Source organism: Acinonyx jubatus, chromosome C1 (assembly GCF_027475565.1).
Source record: "Acinonyx jubatus isolate Ajub_Pintada_27869175 chromosome C1, VMU_Ajub_asm_v1.0, whole genome shotgun sequence".
NCBI classification, from domain to species: domain Eukaryota; kingdom Metazoa; phylum Chordata; class Mammalia; order Carnivora; family Felidae; genus Acinonyx; species Acinonyx jubatus.
Window position 1 is genome coordinate 95,790,692 of NC_069381.1, and position 12,689 is coordinate 95,803,380.

The window sequence follows — 12,689 nt, forward strand, 5'->3', positions numbered from 1 at the left end:
AGTCCTGTGTTGGGCTCTGTGCTCAGTGCTCGGAGCCTGGAGCCTGCTTCAGATTCTGTGTCTCCTTCTTTCTCTCTGCCCCTCCCCTGCTTATGCACGCACGTTCTCTCTCTCAAGAATAAATAAATAAACATTAAAAAAAAAATAGAAAGCTAATCAGGGCAGGAGTGAAGACAGCTGTGGAGTGAGCTCTGGGGCCATAGAGTCTGGGTTTGAATACCTGTGCTGCCACTTAATGGTTGTGCTATTTTGGGCAAGTTACTTTAAACACTCTGTGTCTTAGTTTCCTCATCTGTAAAGTGGAAATAATGTTAGTATATTCTCCATAGGGTGAGAATTAAATAAGTAATGCATGTGAAGTGTTTAGACTACTACTTGACACATAGTAAGGGATCAGTCATCTAAGCTGTTGTTATTATTATCATGCTCATTATTTTATAAACCATCATAGATGTTCATGCTCTTTTAACAATATGACCTACTATTGCTGAGTCTCAAAGAGTGCTTACGGTTGTGTATTTAGACCAGAAGGTTGAACTTTCTGTGCTAGGAAACATGTTTTAGAAAATGTGTGAGATGAAGTCTTAGCCAGATAGTTATATTTTACTTGTGGTTTTTCTAAACTGAAAGTTTTCTTATCTATTAATTGAGGAGTTGTATAAAATTGAGGATCTGATTCTTCCTGTCTCTCGATGTAGGTATGGCATCACAGCTGCAGGTGTTTTCCCCCCCATCAGTGTCGTCGAGTGCCTTCTGCAGTGCGAAGAAACTGAAAATAGAGCCCTCTGGCTGGGATGTTTCTGGACAGAGCAGCAACGACAAATATTATACCCACAGCAAAACCCTCCCAGCCACACAAGGGCAAGCCAGCTCCTCTCACCAGGTAGCAAATTTCAGCATCCCTGCTTACGACCAGGGCCTTCTCCTCCCGGCTCCTGCAGCGGAGCGTATCGTTGTAACCGCTGCTGATAGCTCGGCCGGTGCTGCTACGGCAACCTTCCAAAGCAGCCAGACCCTGACTCACAGAAACAACGTTTCTTTGCTTGAGCCATATCAAAAATGTGGATTGAAAAGAAAAAGTGAGGAAGTTGACAGCAACGGTAGCGTGCAAATCATAGAAGAACATCCCCCTCTCATGCTGCAAAACAGGACTGTGGTGGGTGCTGCTGCCACGACCACCACTGTGACCACAAAGAGTAGCAGTTCCAGCGGAGAAGGGGATTACCAGCTGGTCCAGCATGAGATCCTTTGCTCTATGACCAATAGCTACGAAGTGTTGGAGTTCCTAGGCCGGGGAACATTTGGACAGGTGGCTAAGTGCTGGAAGCGGAGCACTAAGGAAATTGTGGCTATTAAAATCTTGAAGAACCACCCCTCCTATGCCAGACAAGGACAGATTGAAGTGAGCATCCTTTCCCGCCTAAGCAGTGAAAATGCCGATGAGTATAATTTTGTTCGTTCTTACGAGTGCTTTCAGCATAAGAATCACACCTGCCTTGTGTTTGAGATGCTGGAGCAGAACTTGTATGATTTTCTAAAGCAGAACAAGTTTAGCCCACTGCCACTCAAGTACATCAGACCAATCTTGCAGCAGGTGGCCACAGCCCTGATGAAGCTCAAGAGCCTTGGTCTGATTCACGCTGACCTTAAGCCTGAAAACATAATGCTGGTCGATCCAGTGCGCCAACCCTACCGAGTGAAGGTCATTGACTTTGGTTCTGCCAGTCACGTTTCCAAAGCTGTGTGCTCAACCTACTTACAGTCACGTTACTACAGGCAAGTGGCAAATGCTAAAAAGCGTATCTTAGACTAGAGATCTGTCTTTATACTTAAAGGTGTTACATAGGGCTACATATAACAATGAATTTATGTACAGGGTCCAAGATAGAATACTATGTTTTACTTCATACCCCTGTGTGGCATTCCTATATGTAACATTATTTTATTTAACACTGGAAAAATTCAGTTTGATTCTGAAGGTTGTTTCTAGTTGAATGAATACTAGCATCTGGTCCTTTTTTAGTAAGTGCCATTATACCCAATTTTCCCATTCTAAAGAGTCTTTAAAAATATAAAGATGTTCACTTATTTGTAATGAATTTGGGCATATGCTGCTACTTTTTCCACATTCCTATCTTGGCAGGTAGGATGCCTTGGGAATAATTCCAGGTTTTTTCATTCTTATACATTTCCTGTCTTGTGTAATTTAGAGAATTGAGTTTGTTGATTACCAAGGGCTCTTCCTGTTTTAACATTCTTTGTAATAGTTTGAACTTTTTTGGTTATGAGCTTATTTGGTTATCCTAGAATGTCCTTGACCCAAGTGCCTTATACTTCAGTGATTTCTATTTCCAGATTGGTACTTCTAACAAAGCTACCTTTTTAATATATAGTAATTATTGGGACAGTACTTAAAGGGTGGTATATACAATGTTGTTTGTGCTGTTAACCAAGGAGAATTACTGAAAGGAAAGGGGGAAGTCTTTTGAAGTGAGCTTTTATTTCTCAGTACATCATTTATTTGACTAGTTATTAATTTTAAGTAATCTGATAATTTTAGTGATCATTCATTAAATACAGATTTTCCACTCACCCAGTCAAGAAGTGAAACAATAAACAAAAAATAGGTAATCCACAAAACATGTTTATCAGGAGATATGTCCAACATGTCAAATGCCTATATGAAATTTTGAGTAAATAGAAAGTCTGAACTTAGAAGTTTATATTGTGTATGAAAGTAATAGAAGGGTGTTTTAACCATACAGGGGCTCAGAAAATATGCCATCTGCATATTTTTTTTTCTAATGGTGTAAAATCTGCCTAACATGAAGTCTACCATTTTAACCATTTTTAAGTGTACCATTCAGTGTCATTAAGTACATTCACAATGTTGTGTAACCATCACCACTATTTCTAAATTTTTTTCGTCACCCAAAACAGAAATTCTGTAACCATTAAGCAATAACTCCACCTTCCCCCTTCCCCCTGGTAAGCTCTATCTGACTTTCTGTCTCTGTGAATTGGCCTCTTCTAGGTACTGCATGTAAGTGGAATCATGCAATATTTGTCCCTTTGTTTCTGGCTTATTTCACTTAGCATAATGTTTTCAAAGTTAATCCAGACTGTAGCATGTATCGGAATTCCATTCCTTTTCATGACTGAATAATATTCCAGTGCATGAATGTACTACATTTTGTTTATCCATTCCCTTGGGTTTCCACATTTTTGGCTATTGTGAATAATGCTGTAGTGAACATTAGCTCTCAAGTGTTTAAGACCCTGTCTTCAATTCTTTTGGGTATATAGCTAGAAGTAGAACTGCTGGATCATATGATAATTCTGTTTAATTTTTTGAGGAATCACCAAACTGTTCTACAGCTACACTATTTTACATTCCCAGTAGCAATGCATGAGGATTCCAATCTCTCCACCTCCTCATCAACACTTGTTTTTGTTTTCTGGGGATGGGAGGGATAATAGCCATCCTTATGTGTGTGAAATGGTATTTAATTTGCATTTCCCTAAAGATTAGTGATCTTGAGCATCTTTTCATTTACTTATTGGACATCTTTGTATCTTCTCTGGAGAGATGTCTGTTCAAGTCCTTTGTCCATTTTTGAATTGGGTTGTTTTTTTGTTGAGTTGTAAGAGTTCTTTATATATTCTGGGTATTAATCCCTCTGCAGATAGATGATGTGCATATATATTCTCTCATTCCATGGGGTTGCCTTTTCACTTTGTTGATGAAGTTTGCACAAAAGTTTTAAACTTTGATGAAGTCCAGTTTGTGTGGTTTTTTTTTGTTTTTGTTTCTCATGCTTTTGGTATTATAGCTAAGAAATCATTGTCAAACCAGTGTCCTAAAGTTTTTTCCCTTTTGCTTTCTTCTGAGCATTCTATAGTTTTTAGCTCTTATAAGAATATAATATAGACATAGATAGCTCTTGTATTTTGTTCTTTGATCTATTTTAAGTTAATTTTTGTATACGGTGTAGGGTAAGGATCCAGTTTCATTCTTTTGCATGTGGATATTCAGTTTTCCTAGCACCATTTGCTCAAAAGACTATTCTTTCTCCAGTGAAAGATCTTGACACTTGTCAAAATTCATTGACCACAAACACAAGGGTTTATTTCTGGGCTCTTTTGTCCATTGGTCTGTATGTCTGTCTTTATGCCAGTAGCACATCATTTTGATTACTTGTAGCTTTGTAGTAACTTTTAAAATCAGGAGTGTAAGATCTCCAGCTTTATTCTCTTTTAATATTGTTTTGGCTATTTGGAGTCCCTTGAGATTTCCATATAAATTTTAGGATGAATTTTTCTATTTCTACAAAAAACCTCATTGGTTTTTGAAGGGTTGCACTGAATCTGTAAATCACTTTGGGTAGTAATGACATTTTCACATTACATCTTCGAATCCACTCTTCTCTATTTTTATCTTTTCCTTTTATAACTTTGTAAAACTATGGTATTTCTTACTTGAGAGAGATGGAGTAAAGAAATTCCTAGAGCATTGGTTTCTGGTTTCATATTGCTCTAGGCAGTTGGGCTAATTTTGAGAATCTCTCCTCCATTTACTGATTCACTACTTGGAAGATTTAGGTTCTGATTACTTTTTCTTTTAGTTTGCTCCTTTGAGTAATCCCACCACTACCCACTCGTGTGTATTTGCAGAAACACTCTACAGGTCCACTTACAAGCTCAGTTCTGCATCTTGTTGGGAGCCTTGGGGAATTAGGAGGGAGGGCACCGCTGTGGGGTGGGGGCTGATGGGCTCTTGCTTCTTGATCTCTTCTCTAATCAGGCCTGCAGGTGTTCTTTAACTACTTGCCTTGGCTTGTAACGAAAGCAATTTTAAGATAGAAGAAGAGTGATAGAAATAAGAATTATTTTGTGAAATAATTTTGATGGCATTTTCTCTTGAGGGGCAAAGATTTGAGGGGTACATAGTTCTGGCTGCTTAGCGTTCTCCAGTAAGTAATTCGTTTGAATAATTTTCAGTGTTAGGTTGCTGTCTTTGCCCCTTTCCCTGTCCTTTTAAATTCAAGCTGCGATTTGAGTAATTTGGTTGTTTTGTTTTTGGAAACAAATAGGATTTTCAAATTTTTAAGTCCACTGGTGATTACTCTTCAACAAATCATCCTGCAAATCCATTGCATTTAATTGCTGAGTATAGGAGTAATTTTAAATGGAGCGAAGTTTACCCCTTAAAAACAGGAGTTCTTTCTGTGTATTACTGAGTAATTAGTGTGCATACTGAAGTCCAATATCCAGGGCTTGACTGCATTTAGGATTTAGCAGTGGGACTCTTCTGTTTTATCGCAGCAATACTTGATAATGAACCCAAAGCCAATGGAATAGCAGCTCGGGCATTCCTTCTTTATCATTAATTTTATCCACAGTGGTATTCTTCATGTTGCTTTTAGAGGCTATTACGCCCTCACCCTGTTATCTTTCAGAAAACCTCTGTGAAATCCCTTTGGCCATTGAAGCATCCTGGCTCCAAAGCCAGCCTTCCCCTTCCCCTCCTTTTTAGTTTACATTGCTTCATCTTGCTGATAACATGCCAAAATATTATCAGTTGACAAACTTTTGCCACCATCCTGTCTCTGTTAGCAGTGGGCATGGCTAAATGCCTTAGGCAGTGGAAATAATATGCTTTATTTCCTGGCACTTTAAACGTAAATGTAGACTAATTTCAAGAAAAGTTGCTGTCTTTGGGGCTTGAGTTTCAGGCACAAAGGTTTGCCATGCCTACAAGCTCAGTGCTTTTCCATTCTGAAAAATGGAAAACTGGCCTTTATTGAAAGTTGAGATCGCTGTATTTGTTATATATGGAAGGACAAAGTCTAGAGAAGGAAAGCATATTTTCAGTTTATCCTAGACAAATAAACATACTACAGGTTCACTAAGCCACAGATTCAGGAAGTTAAGACTTTATGTAACATATCTGATCTGATAAGTAAGTTTGATGCCTCTGAGATGGGCAGGAAGAAACAAAGAGTGTTCATGAAAATGAGCAGAGAATAATTACTGCTGTTAAGTGAGCCTACCCACAGCTTGCTCTGGGTTCTAGTAAATTAACGCTTTATAACTTTGGAGGAATTTTTTAGTTTAAAGAAGTTTGAAGTTGAGAAATCAAAAGATAGGGATTGCTATTTCTACAACTTGGTTACAGTAATCAGAGCCTGTTTAGTATTTGTTTTTTAAGGATGGGATGTATTTTCAAAGAAAAGACACTCACCACGTCTAAAGTACAATTAATGCCATTTTCCTACAAAAGTGAATATTGTCAGTTTGGATTTTTCCCTCTCTTCCCTGTGTTTCTATAGATAATCTTAAAAATTAAAAAAAAAATTTTTTTAACATTTATTCAATTTTGAGAGACAGAGAGAGATAGTACAGCGGGGGAAAGACAGAGAGGGAGACACAGAATCCAAAGCAGGCTCCAGGCTCTGAGCTGTCAGCATAGAGCCCAACACAGGGGTTGGACTCACGAACAGAGAGATCATGACCTGAGCCGAAGTCGGACATTTAACCGACTGAGCCAGGCACCCCTAAAAAAATTTTTTTTAAGTTTATTTATTTAATTTGAGAACGAGAGAGACAGCGTGAAAGGGGGAGGGGTAGAGAGAGAGGGAGAGAGAGAGAGAAAGAATCCCAAGCAGGCTTCACAGCACTGTCACTGCAGAGCCTGACTCGGGCTCGAACTCGTGAAACCGTGAGATCATGACCTGAGATGAAACCAAGAGTTGGACGCTTAACCGACTGAGCCACCCGGGCGCCCCTCTATAGGTAATGTTTTTTACTGATCAGTTGTTAGAATGTCAGAGCTAGAAAGGGACCTAGAGAAGTAATTATCTCAGTATCATTATACAGGTAAAGTAGAACCAGAATTTTACTGTCTAGAGTTCTTACTGAGGGATTGAAAAATAATGGAGGCCAAGGGGAAAGATGATACAGTAATGAAGATAGCACCAAGAATTATAATCTGAATTCAGAATTTAAAACATTCAGTCTTTAGAGAAGTACCTGCTTTAAATGATGCTGTTCTGTTCAGTAAAAGAAAATAATTTCAATCTTTTTGCTTCTTAGAGTTTAGGTCAGCCAGCATTTCTAGTTTCTAATGGTAGTGAAAAGCTCTCAGTAGACTGAGCAGCCTTATTTTATTTTTTTGCTTTTTTTTTCTTTTGGTACTCATCTTTTTGTATGGTAGATGGGGTAGAATTACTCTTTTAGTGAGTTTTTGGTAAAAATCCTTAGCTGCTTTTGTTACTCCAGAAGCAGAGTGAGACTAAATGGAAAAACTGATTCCAGCCAGTCTTTAGGGTTTTTTTTTCTTTTTTCTTTTCTTTTCTTTTCTTTTTTTTTTTTTTTTTTTTTTTTTGGTCTAATGGAGCTTGGGGTCTGGAATTAGTATTTTTCTTAATTTCTCTGAAACTTTAAGCTTTGGAAGCCTAACAATTACCACGTATTATTGCTACTTTTTTAATGAAGTAAGTTGTTGGGTAGCCTGCCCCTCCCTGTGACCTACCTTTGGATTTTAAAATGTCTTCCTGGTATAGTGAGAATGGCAGAATCAATCTGCTGCTCTTCAGTTGATGCTTAGGAATGTTCTAAGCCCAGTTTTTATTTTGGCACAAAGCCATTTGCACTTTCCCTGCCAGCTATTTTTGGCACTGTCATGAACTTGGAAATTAACGATTCTGCTCACTGAAAGTAAAAATTTTGTCCCTTTTCAATTTTAGAAAAGCTTTTATGTTTCTGGATAGTCTTACTCTCTAGTTTATTAATGCTGTTAAATGTGTGCCATCTTAAAAACATGCTATACTGGTTGGGGTTTAATTAAACTCTGAAACTCTGTCAGTAATATGTGGCTCTAGCCACCTGCAAAGAGTATCCCCTTTGAAGGTTGTTTCTTTGGTTCGCAGAACCACAGTTCACCTCAAATAGCATAAAAACAGGTGATAGTAGTCGTTCTATCCATAGCTGTCAAATAGTGGAAGTCTCAGCAGGCTCGGATCATCCTTCTGCTGTTTCTGTACAAGGGTCAGGAAAGCCTCTAGACCCTATGGAGTCCTCTACTTTACCTTATTTTCTAAGGGCTACTTACTTAGAAAAGTACTTGGGGAGGATATTCTTATTTTAGGAAATATCTTTATACTCTGCCTGCTCAATCCTCCCTGCTCCAGAGCAACAATAAGCACATATTACTTAAAAGTGAAGTTGGGGAAACCTATACATCCCATGAGGGTTCATAGCCTGTTAGATGGAGAGATCTGCTGAGGGGTCTGGAGCTGGTATTCCCTTACACATTCCAATTCTGTGACTTGTAAGAAGGAAAGGAAATTATTTGGAGATGATGATAAAATGTTTAAGAGCTCAAACCTTACATCCACACTGCCTGGCCTCCATCATTTTGTAATTATGTGGCCTTCGGTGAGTTACTTATCTTCTCAATGCCTAGTTTCTTCATCTGTAAAATGGAAATGATACTTTATTACATAGAATCTGATACACCATTGATTAGAAAAAGAAACATTATTTAGGTCCCAATAAGAAAGTAAAAGCACTGCCAGTGAACTAAAATACATCATCATTTGCAAGAATCTTCTTGATTTCAGGGATGTTAAAATATGAAAAAAAACAGGGATGCCTGGGTGGCTCAGTTGGTGAAGCGTCCAACTCTTGATTTCGGCTCAGGTCATAATGATCTTATGGTTTGTGAGTTCAAGCCCTGCATCGGGCTCCCGTGCTCCACGCGGACAATGCGGATGCTGCTTGGGATTCTCTCTCTCTTCTCTTTCTGCCCCTCCCCCACTCATGGTTGCTTGTGTGCTCATTGTCTCTCTCTCAAATAAATTTAAAAAAAAAGTGAAACAAGCATTCATCTTAGAATTGATGACTTAACATTAGTAATACCTACTTCCATAGGATTTTTGTAAAGGAATAAGTGACCACATTTATGAAGGGCTTGTTAGAACATTTAATGGCACAGAGTAAGCACTATATAAGTGTCATCTATAATTATTATTGATATTAGTGATACATATTATCATCACCCTCCCCTTAAAAACCCATTTATCTCATAATTTTAGTCGTGGTTGGAAAATGCCATGTATACCATCAAGCCAAATTGAGTTATATAGGTGGGTATGTGCTTAACTCTTACTTATTTAGAGACAGTACAATATACTCAGTTCTGGGGCCAGATAGCCACCATACAGATTCTAGCTCTGCCACTTATTAACTGTGATTTTGGGCAAATTTTTTTTTGCCTCAGTTTCCTCTATAAATGGGGATAATAATTTTACCTTGAATGTATTCATACATATAAAGCTCTAGGCTTATGGTATTATCTTCGTTTTCTCTTTAAGGTTCCCTAGCGTTAGGTTTTTCACTTGGAGCATTAATGGAAATGAATATTCTATAGTGCTGCCAACCACTATATTTCTGTAAAGGCATTTCTGTTACCAAGGGGTATTTATTGATCAGGTCATTTAATTGATTTTTCCGTAATTAAAAAGGTGCTAAGAGTAAAAAGAATAAATCTGGGATCCCTTATCTGAAATCTGTGATTTCAAAATTCAGAAAGCTCTCAAAATTAAAAAACTTTTTCTAAGTTTGGTGTATTGGCAAAATCTGACTTGAAACAATGTAAGGCCGGGGCGCCTGGGTGGCTCAGTCGGTTAAGCATCCGACTTTGGCTCGGGTCATGATCCTCGCGGTTTGTGAGTTCGAGTCCCGTGTCGGACTCTGTGCTGACAGCTCAGAGCCTGGACCCTGCTTCCGATTCTGTGTCTTGCTCTCTCTGCCCCTCCCCTGCTCATGCTCTGTCTCTCTCTCTCTCAAAAATAAATAAAACATTAAAAAAAATTAAAAAAAAAAAGAAACCACATAAGGCTGCTTAAGGTCTTTATTCACCAACATGGTATGACTATTCATTGACTTCGGTACAGAAGTATTAATGTGTTTGATTTGAGGGTGCTTCCCTAAACTCCATTGGGATTATTATGCAATATGTAGTTTATGCATGATAGTACCTTTCTGAAATTTAAAAAAAAAAAAAAAGTGAATTCCAAAACACAGCTGGCCCCAGAGGTTTCAAATGATGGATTTTATATCAAAGATAGTTTTCAGTTTCTTTAAATCAGTGTACCTTTAGCTGATACTAAAACGGGACTTAGTCAACATAATTTCCCCAGATAATGTTTATTTTTTAATTTGCTATTTTTGTTTTTGCTAGAGCCCCTGAAATTATTCTTGGATTACCGTTTTGTGAAGCTATTGATATGTGGTCATTGGGCTGTGTGATAGCTGAGCTGTTCCTGGGATGGCCTCTTTATCCTGGTGCTTCAGAATATGATCAGGTAAGAGTGTATACTTGAATAGAAAGCAAGTATTTACTAATGAAATAGATTTTAGAGGAAGAGAAGTACTTACTAGTGAAGTTTTTAGATATGGAAAGAATAGTCTAATTAGAAAGGATTTTTTAAGGATACAATTTTCTCTACCTGCTTTTTAGTCTGATGTTACATTCGCAATTCAACAGTTAAGAAAGGTTCTTATTTCATATTACTTTGGTACCTTTCCAGATCTGTGATGATTTATTAGAGAGACTGACTTTGGTTAATAAATGTGTCTTGTGAGTTTTTAAGATATGAAAGTAAAGAAGGATGAGGAATAGGAATTTTAAGAGTGACCTTTGGCTCACTCAGAGCTGTTACTTCCTTTTATACATGCCATATGCTGAAGTACTCTCTACAAATTGAAACACATTGGGCCCTGGAAGCTGTGATATATACTGGGTCTCTGTAAAATACGATTTAGGAGGGAAATCATAGGAGTTGAAAAGTATTGGAATAAATGGTCTATATCTCAAAACAAAGGAGCTTTAGAAAATATGCTGCAATTTCCCAAGGAGCTGGTCCTAAGGGGAAATGAAGGGAAATAAATTGTAAATTCTTATTTCTTGTTCTTTTAATAAAAATGGTTCTAACCACTATGCTGTAAGCTCTTTGAGGGCATAGACTGTTTCATCCCACTAGTATATCTTCAGCTTCTGGTCTGTGTCTGGCACATAGTAAGTACATGAGGCTTTTTAATTTTTTGTTTTAAAAATTTTTTTTAATGTTTATTTATTTTTGAGAAAAGGAGAGAGAAACCGAGTGCGAGCAGGGGAGGGGCAGAGACAGAGGGAGACACAGAATCTGAAGCAGGCTCCGGGCTCTGAGCTGTCAGCACAGAGCCTGACGCAGGGCCTGAACCCATGAACCGTGAGATCACGACCTGAGCCGAAGTCTGGTGCTTAACTGACTGAGCCATCCAGGCGCCCTTGTTTATTGTTTTTAAAGAAATAAATGTTTATCTGGAATTATTAAAAGGCAAAAAGAACAAAACAGTGTTTTTCCCTATTCAACCTAGAATTTTGATTCCTTGATCCATTTTAGATTCACCTTCCAAAAATTTGACTCTTTGGGCACGTCTTTGATTGAAATATAAAAAATGAATTACTCATGTGATATGTAACTAGTTATATTGAACTTTGAAATTTAATCTCTCTTGTACCTTGTGAGAAAGAAGCCAGCTTTCTTATTTTACAATAAAAAAGTGTGAAGGAGATTAAGTGAGGCAAAAACACAGTTGGTTGAACTAAACTATTGATTCTCCTTTTTGAGAATCCGATGAAGTTACGGATGTGAGTCTTCTCAGAAAAATTTGCATATGGTATTTTGAGTACAAATTTAGGAGATTCATGGATCCCTAGTTAAGAAACCTTACTCTGAGCAGTCACAGTCATGAAAGTGCCATCCCTAGGCCAGCCTTCAACTTTAGTAAACAGATTGGTACTGTAAATTTTCCTAGGAAGTAGAACCAACTAAAATTAGATTTAAAAGCTACGGTACGCCTGAGGCTTTTTAAAATAAAGAGATGAACTGGTAGTTTTGAGGATTTTTGCCCAGTGTGCATAGATGTGAAACTGTGGGTGGTAGGAGGAAGTCATTTTTCCCATGTTGAATAAATGGGATACTGCTGTTTTAGAGCAGGATTGAGGATAGGTTATCCTGATGCATCTCTGGTTATACAAAAAGATTTCTGTGGCAGGGTCTCTGTTTTTCCAGCCAAGTTTCTTTAAAACAACTTTATTGAGATATACTTTGTATACCATATAAGTCAGTCATTTAAAGTGTACAACTCAGTGATTTTTAGTATGTTCACAGGGTTGTGAACCATCCCCATAACCAGTTTTAGAACATTTTCATCCCTCTGTAATGAAACCCTGCACCTAATTAGCAGTCAAAGCCCATTCTCCCTTAACCTGTACCCTCTCCTGCCCCTGGCCACCACTAATTTACTTTCTGTCTCTATAGACTTGCCTATTGTAATTTATCATATTTATTACACACAATGTGTAGTTTTTTTGTGATGGGCTTCTTTATTAACATGTTTTCATCCGTGCTGTAGTGTGTATCAGAATGCCGTTACTTTTTTTTTTTTTTTTCAACGTTTTATTTATTTTTGGGACAGAGAGAGACAGAGCATGAACGGGGAGGGGCAGAGAGAGAGGGAGACACAGAATCGGAAACAGGCTCCAGGCTCTGAGCCATCAGCCCAGAGCCCGACGCGGGGCTCGAACTCACAGACCATGAGATCGTGACCTGGCTGGTCGGACGCTTAACCTACTGCGC

The 12,689-nt window shown here is 38.1% G+C and overlaps 1 protein-coding gene across 8 annotated transcripts in view; it reads left to right on the plus strand.

Annotated features, from left to right (window-relative positions):
- HIPK1 (homeodomain interacting protein kinase 1) overlaps positions 1-12,689 on the plus strand; it is a 51,728-nt gene that overhangs the window by 9,618 nt on the left and 29,421 nt on the right. For all 8 annotated transcript variants that reach the window (XR_008295148.1, XR_008295147.1, XR_003419902.2 and 5 more), the window contains exons 2-3: positions 699-1,776; positions 10,247-10,370. Coding sequence is in view for 4 of the 8 variants with exons in the window: in XM_027058297.2 (XP_026914098.1) it covers positions 701-1,776; positions 10,247-10,370 (1,200 nt within the window). In the remaining 4 variants the exon portion in view is untranslated. The remainder of the gene's footprint in view (positions 1-698; positions 1,777-10,246; positions 10,371-12,689) is intronic.